Source organism: Nelumbo nucifera, chromosome 3 (assembly GCF_055504915.1).
Source record: "Nelumbo nucifera cultivar China Antique chromosome 3, China Antique-T2T, whole genome shotgun sequence".
In the NCBI taxonomy this organism is placed as follows: domain Eukaryota; kingdom Viridiplantae; phylum Streptophyta; class Magnoliopsida; order Proteales; family Nelumbonaceae; genus Nelumbo; species Nelumbo nucifera.
Genome location: NC_142651.1, coordinates 33,240,139 through 33,259,420, shown reverse-complemented (window position 1 = coordinate 33,259,420; position 19,282 = coordinate 33,240,139). Strand labels below are relative to the sequence as shown.

The following is a 19,282-nucleotide window of genomic DNA, read 5'->3' as shown; positions in this document are numbered from 1 at the left end:
TAGGGTCATGGTTATGAACAAAGGCCACACTTCCAAAAAATTTTAAGGGAATGTTTGTCACTAACCAAGAGTTTGGAAAACAGTCAATGAAAAATTGTATGGGTGTTTTAAAATCCAAAATTCGTGTAGGCAGTCTGTTAATCAAATAAGTGGCTATTAAAACGGCTTCTCCACAAAGATACTTAGGAACCTTAGTTTGAAAACTTAAGGCTTTAACAACTTCAAGGAGATGTTTGTTTTTCCTTTCAGCCACCCCATTTTGTTGAGGGGTATTATTACACGAACTTTGGTGTTCAATTCCTTTCTCAGCAAACAAATTCCCTAACACATTGTTAAAAAATTCTTTTCCATTATCACTTCGAAAAATTTTAATCTGAGTCTGAAATTGTGTTTGAACCATGTTATAGAAATTTTTGAACACTGTTTCAACATCAAATTTCTCTTTTAAAAGAACAACCCAAGTGACCCTAGTATGATCATCAATAAAAGTAATGAACCAACGTTTTCCAGAAAGAGTTGTTACTCTAGAAGGGCCCCAAACATCACTGTGAATCATGGTAAATGGTTTTGATTTTTTATATGGTTGAGACTAAAAAACAGCACGATGATGTTTTGCTAATTCACAAGATTCACATTTGAAAACTGAATGATTTTTATTCATGAATAACTTGGGAAATAGATGCTTTAAATATTGAAAGCTAGGATGTCCTAATCGATAATGCCATAACAAAACTTCACTGTCACTAGAAATAGAGATAGAGCTGAAACAAGTCTGTCGGTCTTGCCTTCCAAAGGTAGATCCTTTATTAAAGAGGTAGAGACCACCATCCTGTTTAGCACTCCCAATCTTCTTCACCGAGGTTAAATCTTGAAATTCACAACAAGAAGACCAAAAATTAACTCGACAATTATGATCAAGGGTTAGTTTGTTGACTGATAAGAGCTTATAGAATAGGTTAGGAACATGCAGAACATCTTTGAGGTTTAGAAAAGGAGAAATAGATACAGTTCCTTTCCCAGCAACAGTAGCAAAGGAACCATCTGCAATCTTAACCTTTTGATTCCCTGCACAGGGTGTATATGAAGAAAAGAATTGCGAAATGCCGGTCATATGATCAGTGGCACTTGAATCTAGTATCTAGGAGCCATTAGATTTGGTACAAACAGTGGCTGCAATGAAGAAATTACCTGACTGAGCTAGAGAACAGGATGGATTAGAATTTCTTAACGATTGAGATTGAAACATTTTATATAAGTGCTCTATTTGTTCCTTTGTGAAGGAAGAGGTTCTAAGGATGATTGCTGCCCTGGATCCGAGTTGCTTAATTGAAGTGTGCGGACATCTCCCCCTGACTTGTTGTCACTGCCTGATTTTTTCTTCCAACCTGTCGGTTTCCCATGCAGCTTCCAGCAGGTTTCCCGAGTATGCCATGGCTTTCTACAATGATCACACCAAGGCCTCTGCTTTCCTCCTCGTTTATCTCCGTCTAAGTCTGCACCTCGGGCCACAAGAGCGGATCCTTCATTCTCTGTTTTTGTTTCACAAACATTCTTCAACATCACTTGCCGTCGTGCTTCTTCTCTATGCACTTCTGAAAAAACCTCTCTTATAGTAGGCAAGGGCTTTCGTCCTAAGATGCGTCCCCGAACCTCATCGAGTTCTTTGTTCAAACCAGCCAAGAAGACAAAAACCCAGCCTCTTTCTATCTTCTTTTTGTACCGAGCTTTGTCAATGGGACTTTCCCATTCTTCTTCTTCAAATAAATCCAACTCCTGCCAAACAGCCATCATCTCATTATAATAGGTTGTTACTTCACGTTCACCTTACTGCATCTTCCACATTCGGGTGTTCAGTTCGAACAGTTGTGAACGATTGTCCAAATCTGAATAGGTTTCCCTAACAGCTTCCCACACATCGCGAGTCGTCGACAGAAACATGAATGGTTTTCCAACCATTGGATCCATATAGTTGATCAACCAGGCGGTAACCATAGAGTTTTCATAACACCATTGCATGTACTTTGGATCATCAGTGGCTGGTGGTTTCACTTCGCCATTCAAATAGCCGAGTTTCCCTTTGCCGTCAATCACCAACCGCACGAACTGAGACCACTCAAGATAATTTTTTCCATTCAATTTGTGAATGGTAATTTGAAGGGAATTCTCAGAAACAGAAATAACCGCCGGCTGAAAAGCTCCCTCTAAAGACGTCACACCACTGGTAGTATCCGAAGATGCTGAACCTGAGCCAACCATGGCGGCCTTAAAATTCATGATCGAACCTTAAGGCTCTAATACCATGTTGCAAAATAGAGAGGGAGAAAAGAAGATTTTCTTTATTGATGATAAAAACATATTGAGCATACACCTTAAGTAAGAAAAGATAGGAAAGACAAACCCCTAGAATTTCTCTCAATCAGGGATTGACTAAATCTTTCCCTTAATCCTAGGATATGACTTTCCTAAATTTATTCAAATCAAATCTTTCCTAAATTTATTCAAATCTCTTAATCATATCTTTCTTATTTTGCTGCAGATCCTGTCTTTTTTAATCTGTCAACACAGATCCTGTCTTTCTTAATCTGTCGACACTGTGCTTTTGATTGTGTCGTGTTTTTGGACTCCTCGGGAACTTAATACTTTTGTAGATAGCTTAGCTAAATCCAGTGTGCACAGAGTTGATTTGTAATATTACCCCTGAATTTTGATTGGGCAAGTTCCCATTGTCTGTAAATCCTTTTTTTTTGTTTTATTTATATGATATAACTTCTTGTTATTCTCCTTTAAAAAAAATATTTCTAGTAGGAAATCCAATCCACCAAGTCATATGCCTTTTCTAAGTCAAGCTTACAAATCAACCCTTTTTCCCTTTCCTTTCCTATACTCCACATACTTTTTTTAAGATATATGAAAAAGAAAATTTTATTATTGAAAATAAAATATACATCTAACACAGGTGACCAACAGAGTACATGAACCAAGCCAAAAATCTTAAGCATTCAAAATATGCCAAAAGTCAGAACCAAAAACTTCTTTCTTTAGTCCTTCAAATTTTGGAAGTACCAACACCCAGCCAACAGATAATAAAGAGATTTCTGCCCCAACTTTTTCCAAGCTTTTCATTCTCCCTTCAAAAATCCTCTTGTTTCTCTTCTTACAAACCTTCCAGCAGACAGCAAATGCAATGCAGCTCCAGATTATTTTTGCTTTAGTACTTCCATAAACTCTCGGCCAGTCACCAAAGATTTCAGCAGAGTTCACTAGTGCCCATCCAGTCACCTTAAAGAGAGAGAGTTGTACGATCCCTTCTCCCTGTCTCTCTAATTTTAATTTATATGTGCTGAAATAAAACAGACTTAAAACATAAAAAAGAAACAAGTACTAGGCCCATAAAGAAGGCCCTACAGCAGTTAATACAGCAAAATAAAGCTACTTAAATAAAGAAAAAACTAATGCCCATTCAGTCCAACCTCTCTACACTCCCCCTCAAGTTGAGCATACATGTTAATCATACCCAACCTGCTTACATAATGTTGTAACTTTGCCTTGGAAACTCCCTTAGTCAAAAAATCTGCTAGTTCTTCTTCTGAAGCATTGAAAGGAAGACACACATGCCCTGAGGCCACCCTCTCTCGTATAAAGTGTCTATCCACCTCAACGTGCTTAGTTCTGTCATGCTGAACCGGGTTATAAGCAATATTAATAGCAGACTGATTATCATAGTATAACATCAACGGCTTATCAAAAGAGATGCCCATCTCATCTAGGAGAGATTTAAGCCATAACAACTCTGAAACCCCATGGACCATAGCCCTATATTCTGCCTCAGTTGAAGATCTAGCTACCACTGATTGCTTTTTACTCCTCCAAGAAACAATATTTCCAAATACCACAGCACAGTGACCCGATGTGGATCTCTTGTCATCTATATTACCTATCCAATCAGCATCTATATAGGCCTCTAACTTCATATGAGCATGCTTGCCATATAGTATGCCCTTCCCAGGATCAATACTCTTAAGATAACATAGCACCCTTACTGTAGAAGCCATATATGTGTCTCTAGGGGCATAAATGAGTTGGCTAATTACACTCATAGTCACAGCATATGAAACGTCTGGACGTGTCATACAAAGGTAAAGAAGTTTCCCCACAATCTCCGAAACACTCCCATGTCGGTCAAAAGATCTCCATCATCAGCTGAGAGCTTGTGATTCACATCAATAGGGGTGGAGCTGTGGATACTCCAATTGAACAAAGCCACGGACAGCAAGAAGGTGATGAAGATGAGTTGTATGCAGATAAAGAGAGATACCAACATTTGGTTGGTAAACTTTTGTATCTATTTCTCACTAGGCTTGATATTTCTTATGTAGTACACATTGTAAGTCAATTTATGCATGCACCCAAAATCTCTCATATGAGAGTTGTTGAATAGATCCAAAGGTATCTCAAGACCTATACAGGGAAGAGACTGCTTTTTAGGAAGCATGATAAAATTTATGTTGAAGCCTTCTCAGATGCTAATAGGGCAAGGTCTACTGGAGATAGAAGATCTACAACTGGATATTGCACATTGTTGGTGGAAACTTGGTTACCTAGAGAAGCAAAAAACAAACAGTAGTGGCTAGATCTAGTGCTGAGGCTGAACATAGGGCTATGGCTCAAGGCTTGGCTGAACTTCTGTGGATACATATCCTATCAAAGGAGTTGGAAATCCAAAATGATGGACCCTTAAAGTTAAAAGTTGAGCATGATAAATAACTATGCTCCACTTGAGGGGGAGTGTTGTGAGACATAATATGTAAGTGGGCTTAAATGTTGAATTGGTTATTAGTGGGTCTGGGCCTTATACATTATGTGTTTCTTTTGTTTTTCTCTAGGGGTGGATTCGAGCTGAGCCGAGCCAAATAGCTAGCTATTCGAGCTCGGCTTGCCAAGGTAGTACAAGGCTCAAGCTCGGTTTGAGCTAGAACCTTGAGCTTGAGCTTGGATGAAGTCAAAAGCTCATAAGCTCGAGCTCGACTTGAGAAGCTCGGCTTGATTAATAAACAAGCCTATAAATTGGGCTCGAGCTCGGTAGAAACCAAGCCAAGCCGAGCTCGTGAAGAGCTCGGCCGTAGCCACCCCTATTTTTCTATGTAATTTCTTGTGTTTTAAACCTTAATATAAATTTCCGGGTAGAGTAGGAAAGAAACTGTGCCCCATTCTCAAAACATCTTATCTTTGGAATTAATACCTTATGGATGACTATATACATGCTCCCCACTAAGCTTATAGGTCTGAAATTCTTTGCCTCCCATAGAATTTAGTAAAAACATCCATTAAATCATCACCAATAATGTCCCAACAATCTTGATAAAATGCCTTCGAGAACCCATTTGGACCTAGAGGTTTAGATCTCTCCACAGAGAAAATTGCATCTTTTACTTCTTGGTCTCAAAATTCTTTTCCAAGCTATCCATCATTTCCCAACTACCAACCTACCAATCCAATTTTAATAACCACTCTCTCACTCTATCAAGACTATCATAGATGGCTTTGAAATGGACCATAAAAACTTATGTTATGTCCTCTTCTCTTGTTAATACTAATCCTCTCCACTCCAATCTTTTTTTTTTATGAATGATAATAAATTTATTAATTCAAAAGCTGATTTAGAGTGAGTTCATACAACATCCCAGGGAGAGGTGCGAGTTGCAGCCCCTCCTTGAATCTTACAAGTAAACTAGGAAAGAAAAGCAAGAATCACAACTGAGCCCAAAACAATTCTTCCCTATTTACCCCTTGCTTGGCTAACACATCTGACAAAGTATTTGCTGATCTCCCCACCCACTGTACAGTGACCAACATATTCCTTGTCAACGAACTAAATTTCTTCATTTCATTCTTGCAACGCTACATAGCCTCTTCAGGATTTTTCAACCAACCCACCACCACTTTGGAATCCACCTCGATTGTTAGGTGTTGTACCCCCAGCTGGTTTGCAAATTGCACCCCTTCTACAGCAGCTAATAGTTCTGCCCTGATGGAGTCCCCACTTCCTAAGGAACCTAAGTAGAGCAATAAAATCTCTCCCTTCTCATTTCTCAAAGCACCCCCCATTCCGGATAATCTTGGATTACCCATGCTACTTCCATCAAAGTTCAACTTCAGTGAGCCATCAGGTGGAGGAGACCAGCTTGTAATTGATTTGTCCTTTAGGGATGAGCACCTCGCTACTGCTAACCGATTTCTCCAAAGGTCATTAAAGGAGATCTGATGAAAGATTTCCAAGGTCTTCAGCCAAGGTATTGCCCTAGTCAGCACACAGTCTTTCAATTCCCGACTGCTCCTTTCCTTTTCTTGAAAAATTCTAGCATGCCTTTCTTCCCAAAGAGTCCAAATCAAGGTAGCACAAGCACATCTCCACATAATTCTCCCTATTTTTGTAGGCCAATAAAAGGTAGAATGGTTGAAGAGCATGTGAACTTCTGCTGGTAGATTCTAACTACTCCCAAACAACAAAAGTAGCCAAGCTCAAAGGTCTGCAGAAAAGGGACAAGATATTAATAAGTGGTAAAATTCCTCACCGTGAGCTCTACAGAGGATACACCAATTAGGAGAAATACAAAGGAAAGGTCTTCTCTTTTGTAGGTTATCTAGAGTGTTTACTTTCCCATGGAATACTTCCCAACAAAACGCCACAATTTTTGGGGGAACTGGCATGAAAGAATCTTGTGTTACCATCCCCTTCCTGCAGCCACCTACATCTAGATTTATGTCTCCAGCTAATATCCTCCCTTCTCAATATTTCTTCTAGCTCCTACTTTAACTTCCACCTTTCCACTTTCTCCTCCATCTGCATTCTTCTTTCAGCTTAGTTTCTATCAAGCTCCTCTATCCTAAGGCCAGCCCATTCCTTCCTCTCTTCTACTCTTCCAAACACCTCATTTTCCCAATCTTTCATCCTAGCTTACAATTTTTAAAATTTCTTATAGAATTTGCACCCTTTCTATCTAAACTCCACTTGGTCTTCTTCCCACCAATCTTTCACTTTCCCCACAGATTCAGGGTGGAACACAACCACATATTCACAAACCTAAATGGGAAAGGTCCTCCTCCCACTCTTTCTTGAGAGTCTAATTAGACAATGGTCTGAAGCAAGTCTAGGTGGGTCTAGTACCATTCCCTTCTAACCATCCTTCCAATTGAGGAATATAGAAACCAGTCTAGATTACAATATAGAGTCTCCTCTTGAAAGTTTGAACATGTGAAGTTTTTTTGTAACAATGGAAGTTCCCACAACTCATAAGCTTCCACAAAATGATTAAGTTCCACAAACTTTTAGTGAATAGATATGCCCATTGGCTATCTAATCACACAAACACAGTAGTTATAGAAGCGCTACATCCAAGTTTCTATAACCGTAAGAGATGTCACAACCAGACCAACTCACATCTAGTGTGTGCCATTGCCCTATATTCAACTTTTACACCACTCCATGCAACCACTCTGTTTCTTACTCTTCCAAGTGACAAGGTTACCTCCCACAAATGTGCAGTAAGTAGTTGTTGACCTCCTATCTACAATAGAACCAGCCCAATCAGCATCAATTTAGCCCTCAACCTTACAACAAATGAAATGCTGATTCTTGTAATAGTTAGGTAGTACTTCCTATGACATAAACTAATGCCATGTCTGGACCTTGCCATCTCAATACCTAGAAAGTAACAATGTACCAAGGTCCTTAGTCTGAAAATGTTGTTGCAAGAACTGCTTGAGTCTCTATTCCATGTTGATCACTGCCAGCAATAACAATATCATCAACATAAACCACATGCATTATCTTATTGCTGCATCAAAACTGAAGATAGAATGATCCAGCCTACACTGCTTTGAACCAAACTGCTCGCTACCTCACTAAACCGGCCAAACCACGCTCTACGTGATTGTTTCAGGCCATAGTTATACTATTTGGGTTGAAAGAGGAATCAATTGGAATTTGGTAGACCCTCCATAACTAACTTTATAAAGAAACACAAATATCACCTGCAATATATACAAAATTTTATGCCATCCAATAGGATAACAGTAAATTCAAAATTAAATGTTTACAATAGAAGAGAAAAAACATAATAGAGGAATTACAGCACAGGCCATTTGTTGAAATGTCTGCCCATAAGGGGCATTTTTGTCTTTTGAATATGCCTTTGCAAGTTCCCTTTTAAGAATCACTTAACAGGGGCATTTCTGTAATTTGGAGATCTATTTCAAATGAAATAAAAGTTTAGATCGATAAGGGGAAGAGACCTGTTTGAATTTTCTTCCTTGGAGATCCTTTTCTCTTTCTTCTTCTTTTCTCCCTGTTCCCTACTGTATCAAGAATCTTTCCCTACCTTTTCTCTCTACTTTTTCTTTTCTTTTCAGACCTTATTCTCAAGTTTTCATATCATTGATCAATCATACTAGTTTATATCAAAGCAAGTCAGACTTTGAATTGGTTGAAGTGTAAAGAAATCCCTATGACAATAATGTTTCCTTAGGTTGCTTTTTAGGTTTCACCACCTTATAATGGAGAGAGAGAGAGAGAGCCAAAAGCAAAATGCATAATTAACGTTAAATATTTTTGCTTGCTTAACTAGGAACAAATAATTCTAGCAACTGATAGTTATGAAGTCAGTTCCATGTGAGATCAAATTGTTAACCACAAATAGTGAAACAACTGCAAAACATATGACAGTGAACATCTAACTACAACATTTCCCATGAAAGGCAAGACAAATCCGTTCCCCGACATAATAACAACTGTAACCATACCTGACATGACAGGGCTACACAGAACATGATGAAATTTTGAGTCTGAAACATTCTTTTGTCTCTCTTCTCCAGATAATGCTGTCTGCTGTCCACATGAAGCAGTATCCTCATGGCTGCCATTATTTTCCTCCAAGTGTTCATGATCTGAAACTCTCCATTTCTTCCTATTATGGCTTCTAGGCGTAAAAATTGAAACCAAATTATTGTCTACCCCAAGAATGGAACCAAAGTGCTGCTTAAGTGTCCAAAGGCACCCCAAAACTGTAGTCATGGAGCCCTGCATGGTACATGAATTAACTATTAAACACAGAGTGGATGGATATGCTGTAGAGCACTAACTCAAACAAATAAGGACCGGTATTCTTGGAAGGATAACTCTTTTTGATGTATGATTGGAGTTTGGATCTGCTAGAAACAAGGCATGGAAACCAGACTAGAAACACCAAGTCAGAAGTAAACATGGCAGCTGATGGTACATCTGATAACAGTACAGAAAACTGATGTATTTACTTCTGACTGGTGCTTCTAGCCTGCTTTCGATGCCTTGTTTCTAGCAGACCCAGAGTCATATGAATGTGAGTGCAACATGTATATGGATATACTAACATGCACAAGCATATGCATAAATTGTTTGTGTGTGACAAGATGAACACCACATGTGTAATCAGGCGTACAGCGTGTAGAGGTCCTAATGACAAGATAAACCTAGGTAAATTTGCTTTTCTGCTTTTCCAGATCTCTAAAAATGCACTGAAGTTGTCCAGTGACCTAAGACTCTTTTTTATGGCTTCTTATAAACATGGTTTTGTGGATTTTTGGGGCTGAACCCCCCCCCCCCCCCCCAATATAGCCTAAATGCTCTAACCTCTAAAAAAATGTCTATTTTACAATTTTACCCCTCAGTAGGACCAGAAGCTTGATCTAATGTCTTGAATTGAGGAATTAGATGAGAAGGAGACTTAGAAAAATATCAAAGAAGAGGTACAAGATTTGAGATGGGATTTGAAGAATGAGCAAGAGGAGATCCTATATGTTAACCCAGTTCAAACAAGAGAGAGAGAGAGAGAGATGTTTGAATAGGGTAGGTATATGAATGATATACAAAAGTGAGAAAGGACCATTATTCCCTACTCTTACAAGAATAAATACAGTTGTACAAATAAAAGGTAGTATACATATGATACATCATACAATAATGCCCCCAAGCCTCATAGTACAAGGAAAATAAGATAGGATCAGGATATAGAATCTCTACCCCCCCTCTCAAAATAATATCAGGAAACAAGCATCAGCTTGTTTCAGCTTCAATGGAGGATTTTGAGATAGTCCATTGCTTCTTACACTCCCAAGAGACAAGAGAATCCCCTAGAAAGGAACGCCAACCAATAGTAGAGTGTCTAGTGTTTGCCTTTGGGCATCCTGCCCAATCAGCAGTTGCATAGGCAAAAAAGTCTAAGAGATGAGGAAGAAGGGAAGAATGACCCATGTGACAGAGTTCCATGTATATAGTGGATGATTCAGAGAATTATAAACATATGAGATTGTTGAGAAGACACAAACAGACCACTTGAACAACATAAGAAATGACTAGTCAAGTCATAGTGAGGTATAAAGACCGCCAACAAGCTACTGGTAGAGTATAGCATCAAGGAGGATTTCACCATCATACCAAGAGCGGTGAGTATCATGCTATGTTTGTTGCATGCAATGAAATTATATGGTTACAGAGACTTTCTTCAAGAGCTTCACTTTCCTCTCTCTACCCAACTACCCCTTCACCACTGATCTCCTTGCTAGCATTGTCTCTTTCCCTCATATCTCCTCAAGTATTCAGCTTGTCAATATCTTCACTATGTCTACCACACACTTTTTTATAATATCTTCACTATACTACAAGTGATGAAATATCACCCAGAAGAGAAACAAAAAAAAAAAAACAATTCCAAACAGAAAAAAAGAACACAATATCAATTCCCCCCACTATCAAAATTCATTACATTCCAAAAACCAAACCCAAAAGACTCTTTGTTATCTCCCTCAAACTCTAGAAGAATTAGGACCCATTCCATAATCTTATTGCAAACTAGAAGCAAGACAATCATGAGATTTGTATCTGTCTTCAAATCTATTTCTTTCTTTAAGGAAGAGGGAGCATGAGACTACAGTTCACAGATAAAAACTATACCAGTATTGAAGCCGAGCACACAATTGGACAAATAATGACTTATCTTCAAGAAAAAAGCATCTGAAATCTTCCAATACACTAAGAAGAAAAAGTCCCACAACAGAAGAAGGATTTCCTAGGAAACAAGTCCAACTAGCAAAGTATTCAAAGTTAACAGTCCAAGAAAGAGAGATTGCGGTCCTACCGATTCAAAAAAGAGATCAAAATCTTACTAAAACAGATTGAAATATTCAACCAAACCAAATAGTATCTAGAATTAGTGAAGGTGACACCAACTCTAGAGTTTCAGTGAACCAAGCAGCAAATCAAGAGAAATCGAAGAAAACCCAACCTGGTAAGTGTCCTTTTCCAGGAGAAATACCAGAAGAGAGCTCAAAATCCTTTCCAAACGAATTTGAACCAGACCAGGCAAGGAGACATCAGTACAGTTCCTCTGGGTGACACTAAATCCAAAGCTTTATTCGGCTCTAACGCTTCAAACAAGAGAACCAAAGAAAACCCTAAAGCTGCTGGCACAGAAGTCTAGAACAGAACAGAGTATGATGTTGACTGATCAAAAAAATACACAGAAACTTCAAACCAGATGTGGGAACTCAAGAGTAATCTTCAATCTTGAGTAGAAATCATATGCTGAGAGTTGGTGCAGAGAACCTGCTCCAATACCACGTCAATAAGATGAACAGTAGAGAGAACACGTTTGTGAATTTGAGCAGAGAACACGTCCGTGAGACTGGAATTGAACTCATACCATAGCATGAAATAGTCGAAATGTAAGATAGACTTCTGACTTATACTCTTATAGTGCAATCAACAATGAACAAAACAAAATACTTGTAACAAAAGAACCAGAAGACAATGAACTAAAATAAGATGATGATGATAATGCCTCAGAATTCTCGAATTCCAACGCAAACAGACGGCCCAGCCTATGCCCCTTCCCTTTCACCTTCCCAGTGTACCAGTCCTGAATCAAACAACCATCATGAGAAAATGTAAGTATATGACCTTAGCCAATAGAAATCAGATTAGTAGTAAGGTTGGAAACATGGTTTTCAAGGCGCCAAGGCGAGGCTATGCGACCATGACCCTCTCCCAGGCAATGGAATTTAAAAACAAGAAGTCGATGGATTTCTGTCCCTTCTAAGCTAGTTTTTTTGGTTTTATGTATTAACCTACAAACCTCTACACATGCTTCTGTGTTTGTGTTTCTTATAGTGTTACTTCAAGTAAGCAAAACACAATATTAGAGTTACAACTTACAAGTTAGAACTTAAAAGAACTGAAGGGGGAAGAGCCCCTATTCTATACCCAGAAGAGCTGGTGAAAAATATTAAAATAAGGGGTGGAGCCCCTGTTTCAGACACCACTGATGAGAAAAAATGAAGCTGAAAAATGCAAGAAATTTAAGAACAAAAGGGGATGGAGCCCCTGTTTTAGATCAAGAAAAACCTAGGGAACAAATACTAAAATAAAAGAAGAAAGTAAAGAAGAAAAGTTGGGAGTGGAGCCCCTATTCTAGACCCAAAAAAGTTGGTAAAAAAATCCTAAAATAAAAGAAGAAAAGAAGGGGTGGAGCCCCTTTTCCACCCCTATTTCAGACACCAATAATGAGAAAAAAAAAAGTTGAAAACATGCAAGAAACTTAAAAACAAAAGAAGGGGGCAGAACCCCTCAGTCCAATAAAATGATTCAAAAAGCTTGGGGAAAAGATACAAAAAAGAAGAGGAGAAAAATGGGGTGTAACCACTGTTTTTAACCAACAAAAAGAAAGGAAACAGAGAACAAAATGAAGAAGAAGAAGAAGAAGAAGAAGAAGACGATTAACTCACCTTGACTTAAAGGACTGTGTGGGAACGATGGAGGGCTGTTGTTCTCTCCTATTCCTCAGTTCGATTCTTTTGTCAAAGTGAAAGCATCAAAGATTAAGTTTGTTATTTTACTTCCCTCACAACAAAAACATGATAACATGCAACAGGTTTTATTATAAAAACTAGAACAAACCAATAAAATATTATATATTTTATATTTGTTTTTATTTAATAAGTATTGTATATTATATATTTGTTTCAGTTGTCTAAGCATGCACCTAACATTATTTTTTCCTAGCATTTGGGTGAGGCGCTCTTTGAAAAGCACCTAGTCGCCTTGACAACTACGGTTCAGAACAAAAAAGGTTTTGGTAAGGGGAATGGAGGCAGTAGATGAAAGCTTAAGGGACAAGTCATTACTACCAATGATATTTAATTTCTCACCATTGGTGATAATGATCTGTCTATGGTGGGTTTCAAAAATATTATCTAGGGTTCAGGGTAACTCCTATTAGTTGCACCAGAATCAATGATCCAAACATGAGATTGAGAGGAACAATAACCAGAAAACTCAGCAAATTGGTCGATAGCAGAAAAGGTAGAGGAAATAGTAAAGGATACCGGTTGTCAAATTTTTTGTTCATCCATAGAGGTAGAAGGTTCACCCTTAATAGAGGAATCACCCTTGGTAGAAGAGATGCCTGCGGTTTGTGCCCCATTCACTTGATATGCACTTGGTAGGTTCTTCTTCTGAGCACCCTTAGATGGCCTAACCAGACAGTTTGGAATGATATGACCATGCTACTTACAATAAGTGCAAACATTCCTTTTCTTGCAGTGAGAAGCAATGTGTCCAAACCCCTTGCACTCATAACACTAAGTTTTTGAGAAGTCCTTAGCACCTAACTTCTTACTTTCTTGAACAATAAAAGCAGTGTCAACCCCAAAATTAATTAATTTCCCATCAATACTTGCAGCAGTCAGGTCTAGTAACCTTTCCACTCAAATATCCTTCCAGACCTTTTTCCTTCAACAAAGAAATCAAAATGGAACTTCCACATGCTGTAGTTAAACTATCACTTTCAGCTGATCAAAACACCTTCAAACAGTGCTCGATGACGGTCAAAAAACTTCTCAAACAGTCCTTAAACATCCAAAGAAACAAACTGAAACAATAGCTGGTAGACACAACCTGCTCTGATACCATGTCAATCTACCAGTTCAAGAGGCAAGAGACAAAGGTTTCAGGGGTGTCAAATGTGATCCACGACCCCTACCCCCAAAGAGTCAAAGGAATAGAAAAAATAAGACTATAGTACAACAGGGACTATAGTACTACAGTACATCAAGAGTCTCCACATTTCCCACATCTCTTTTGGACTTCAACTAGTGGACTTGTTCACTAAAACAAGGACACATGCCAGGCATAATTTCCTCATTAACAAATTAACACTTGTATCAAGGCAGCAATTTGAAGGGTACTTCTATTGTATCATGAGATTACATACTAGATCATAAAATTACAGTCTCTAGGGAGGATCTGGGGAATAAATTTGGGGAAGTGTTGGGATTCCAATTGTGTAATCTGGAAAACTTCATGATAAGCTAGTAATTTTCTGGTTGTATTCATGTTTATGGCAATGCCTTATCACCTACAAGAATGTACTTTTTCTTTTAATGAAATTTCATTTTACCACAAAAAAAAAATTACATACCAGATCATTCTTTTGCATTCCTACGTAATTCTTAGGTAAGGGAAGGAAGAATGGTCCTTTCTCATTCTATTTTGGCTTTAATATATAAACTAGATTCTTAGTAAACATAAATATACCTGCTCTAGGTCTGATAGTTTGAACCTGGGCAACCCCATTTCATCCATGGCTGCCAGAAACCTTTTAACATTATCCAAATACACCTCAGAAGAAAGAATGTAACTACTCCCCTACAGGAAATAACACTAAATGAAAATCCCAACTTCTAAAACTAACAATTAACAGTATTATTGAAAATTCAGATGTGTACAAAAGAATCCAACCTCATTTTCAGGCCTAGGACTAAGCCTGTTTACAATACAACAGAGAACAGTCCCATCAATCAAACATGCTCTTATATCCTCTTCAGAAGCTTCCAACGGCAACCTCAAATCAGGAAGAATACCATTTAACCACTCCACCAAATCTGCCCGTTTCTTATCTGTAAAACAAACCACAAGTCAGTGCCATAAACAAGGAGAAGACAGAAGATGATAAAGTGACTTTCCATACCCTCAGCTTCAGCATTGGTATTTAGTGCCATTTCAACAATATCTCCATATATAGAAGAATTTGAACTATTGAAATCCCCATTTTCTCTAGTTCGACCTTCAGATTGAGAATTCATGATGAGATTGTCAGAAAGGGGCATTTGGCTTCAGAGCTCAATTCTTGAATGTCATGCCAAAAGCAAATAATCCCATGTCTTCTTAAATCAAAGGAGACAATTTATCCCCAATGAACCAATAACCTACTCTGTGCATATATTTAAGCACAAATGCAGCATCCCTGGGAAAAAATGTGTCACCAATGAGCAAGTAATGGACGCCATATAGTCCAATATATGCCTGATATAAATAACAAAGGTCATGCCATTTAGTAATTATATCTAATAGATGCTTCGATAAACAACATAGATGAATTGAGATGCCTCCATTAATTGACCAACCAAAGAGGGAAAATTGCCACCAACAATTAGTAAATGAAAGCTTAAATTTGCACCAATGAATGATGAGAAATTCAAATGAATTGATTTATGGTGTATTATGTTACATTATAGAAAGCAAACAAAATATCCCACATAGGATTACACCGGAAGCTTTTTTCCTTCTAAAACATAAACTCCTTCAGTCAAGAATCACAACAAAAGAAATGACAAATAACTTTTGAATCAACAAAACAAATACGTATTAAGTGTTAAAAGAAAGATTTTGAACCAACAATCGGCCCTCTATTCTTCCATGCAATCGGCTGATCTAGGGCTGTATGGATTAATCCCAAGAATCTCTAAAGATTGCACTGATAGCAACTAGAAATTAAAAGAAACAAAAAGAGTTTAAGAAATAAAAGCAAAAAGTAAGAAGAAGATGTCTTGAAAGGAAAACAAGTAGAAGTTGAGAGAAGAGTGAAGAGAAAGCCAATAATAATCTAGCCATCTCTCCCATTAACTTTTATACTTAAAGAGTAAAAAATAAACAATGTCAAATATGCCCTCAATAGGGCGGCTACTGTCCACACACTTAAACATAACTTAAAGAAACTTTAAATTGATGGGCCTTGGGCCCAATAACATTAACTAAAAAGCAGAAAACATAGAACAGTAAATCCTCAACAAAAGCCACTTTGTATATTCAGCCATTTGACCATTTCTGCTGAGAAAGCAAATATCTCATATCATTCCACATCTAGCATGAATGATTTTGAAAAGTATATCACAGGTTGGTTCTACTCTATCATGTAAATTGATATTGACAAGTTCTAAGAAACTTACGAACCGTGGTAGCAGCATGCAATTCCTGAGGACTATAGTAGCCAGATGGAAGGAGGTAAGAATGAAGCTGTTAAGCTGGAATATGAGGGGTTTAAGGGAGAGAAGTAGGAAGGCAGTGGTGAGGAATTGGATTAGAAAACATAGACCAAAGATAGTGCTATTGTAAGAAACAAAACTGGAGAAATTCAATGTGGACATGAAGGAAGAATTTTGGGGTGTGAACAGTGGAGAGTGGTTGGAGTTAAATGCAAAAGAGCTGTTAGGGGGGTTGGTCATCTTGTGGATTCCAAGGGTCTTCAGGAAAATAGGTGAAAGGATTGGTCTATTTTCAAGAAGTGAATGGGGACTGGTGCTGGGGTGTGACAAATGAGTATGGTCCGAATACAAAAGGGGAGAGGGTAGAGTTTTGAGAGGACTTGGAAGGGCAACTGTTGGGATGAGGAGGTTTGGGGAGTTCATTAGTAGGCTTGAGCTTATTGGTCCACCTCTAAATGGTAGAAGGTTTACTTGGTTAAATAGGGACAAGTTCCAACAATTAGGAGGCTAGACAGATTCTTGTTTACAGGGGATTGGATGGAGTATGTGGGAGAAGAGGTGCAAGAGCCTTTGACATTATGTATGTCAGGCACAAACCCATTTATTAAGGAAATTTATAGTTGTTCCTAGGGCCAAACCTTTCAGATTTGAAAATGTTTGGCTGCATCAACCAAATTTTCTTGATTGGGCAGAGGAGAAGTGGAGAAATTTTCATGTGGAGAGTTTATCAGGGTTCAGGTTAGTAAGAAACTTACAGTTAATGAAAGAGGAGATCAAGAGTAGGAGGTTGGAGGCAATTGGAAGTGAGGAGAATAGAAAAAAAGTGTTGGAAGTTGGCGAGGTCGGATAGACTGGAAGAAGAAGGTAATTTCACAAGAGAGGCTTAGTTGGAAAGGGAGGGTCTAGAAAGTGAGTGGAGAGGCTAATTCTTAGAGAGGAAATAAGTTGGAGATAGAAGTCAAAGGCAATCTGGTTGAAAGAAGGAGAAAAAAACACAGCTTATTTTCATGTGTTTGCAAATGCTAGGAGGAGAAATTTTATTTCAAGAATTCAGGTGGGGGAAGATTGGTTGATTCTTGGGGGGAGGTGCAAGAGAAGGTGGTGGATTTTACAAGAAACAGCAAGGGGGTGGAACTAGGTGGCTCTTGTTTGAAGAGGATTAATGGGGATAAAGTCCCTGGGCTAGATGGCTTTCATTTTAATTTCATCAAGTTCTATGGAATTTTTTGGAGGATTTTATGCAGATGTTCAAGGATTTTGTGACTCCAAAAACTTGGACAGAAGAGCTAATGCAACTTTTATTTCTTTGTTTCAAAAAAAAAGGATGAGGCGGTGAATATAAGACTTTAGGCCAATAGGTTTGATTAGCAGCCCTTATAAACTATTGGTCAAGGTGTTGTCAAGGAGGTTAGATGGCATTTGCGGAAGGAAGGCAAATATTGGATGGGGTATTAGTGGCTAGTGAGTGTATTGATTCGAGATTAATAAGTGTGAGGCCTGGTTTGGTTTGTAAGGTTGATATCAAAAAGGCGTATGACCGTGTAGAGTGGGGTTTCTTGAAGGAGGTGCAAAGACTTGTGGCTTTTGGAGAAAAGTGGAGGAGATAGGTGTACACTTGTCGGCTTGTGTTTCGTTTGTTTCTTTCTCATTACTTCTTTGTGGAGTATCTTCGGAATTTTTTCAAGCATCTAAAGGGTTGAGTCAAGGGGATCAAATCTCCCCTTTATTGGTTTTAGATGCCTCAGTGGAACAGGTGCCGAATTTGAGAGCCATCTTAGCTAACTTCGAATTTTGAAATGCTAATTGGGATGAAAGTAAACCTAATGTTTTCGAGTGCCAGATTGGAGAGTTACCTTTTCTTTATTTGGGTCTCCCGGTTGGCTCTAAGTCAGCTGCAGTAGGAGTTTGGAGGCCTATCATAGAAAGGGTTGAGAGGAGGCTGGAGAGGTGGAAGGCAAAATACCTCTTATTGGGGGATAGAATTACACTCGTTAGAAGTGTTCTCTCAAATCTACCAAGGACCGAGATGTTACCTTTCATATGTCATTGTTGAAGATTCTAGCTAAAGTGGCTCTCAAGTTAGAGAAAATTTGGGACAAGATGTGTTAGGCAAACAGAAGGAGGGGTTGGGATGTGTGTTATGAGTTGAGGAGTGAGCAGGTGGTGTGGTGTCCTAAATTTAGAAGACCTTTGTTGGACCAAGAACTAGATGAATGTTTATGTTTTTTTTTGGAAGATGTTGCTGGACATACTCGAGAAAACCAAGATATCAACTTCTTCAAGGGATGAGCTCTGTTGGAAGGAGTGTAGGGATGGAAAGATCCCAGTGAAATATTTTTATCTGGCTTTAGTTAGAGAGAATTTGGACTCAGACCAAGTAGAAGGTGTGGGAGGGAATCCGGTTCCTCCTAGGGTGGAAGCATTCGTGTGGCTAGTAGCATTGGCTAGCATCTTAGTTACAGATCATTTGAAGAGCAGAGGCTTCAGTTTGGCAAGCTACTATTACTTATGTCATTCGGATAAGGAGACAGTCTGCCATTTGTTCTCTTGCAAGGTTGTAAATTTCATCTGGAAATTTTACTCCTTCCTCTTTCGTGTTAGAACATTTCAACAAAGAACCGCAGAAGAATTATTCTCTTCTTGACCATCAAAGGTTGCAAGAAGACAAGGATCATGTGGAGCCGCATTCCATTTACAGTGCATTGGATCATCTGGAATGAAAGGAACAAAAGGCTGTTTGAGAATAGAGCATTGAGTTGTTAGTGGCTTTGGTTGGAAAACTAATGACTGATTAGGTCAAGGTTTTTCCAAATTTTGCTCAGATTGTAATGACAGATTTCAGGGAAAGTTTCTGGGATGTACTTGAACTTACTCAGATTGTAATGTCTTTTTTCTGTTTAATGAAATATCTTTTTGTTTACTCTTCAAAAAA

The 19,282-nt window shown here is 38.4% G+C and overlaps 1 protein-coding gene across 8 annotated transcripts in view; it reads right to left on the bottom strand.

Annotated features, from left to right (window-relative positions):
• Nucleotides 1-19,282, bottom strand: part of LOC104592060 (kinesin-like protein KIN-14C) — a 54,958-nt gene that overhangs the window by 31,531 nt on the left and 4,145 nt on the right. For 5 of the 8 annotated variants that reach the window (XM_088900813.1, XM_088900811.1, XM_088900809.1 and 2 more), the window contains exons 2-5: nt 15,057-15,391; nt 14,828-14,985; nt 14,624-14,734; nt 8,800-9,076 (exon numbers count right to left, since the gene is read on the bottom strand). In XM_088900813.1, coding sequence (XP_088756939.1) covers nt 8,800-9,076; nt 14,624-14,734; nt 14,828-14,985; nt 15,057-15,195 — 685 coding nt within the window. In that variant the 5' untranslated portion in view covers nt 15,196-15,391. The remainder of the gene's footprint in view (nt 1-8,799; nt 9,077-14,623; nt 14,735-14,827; nt 14,986-15,056; nt 15,392-19,282) is intronic. The other 3 variants (XM_010251222.3, XM_088900810.1, XM_010251257.3) reach the window with 2 other exon arrangements.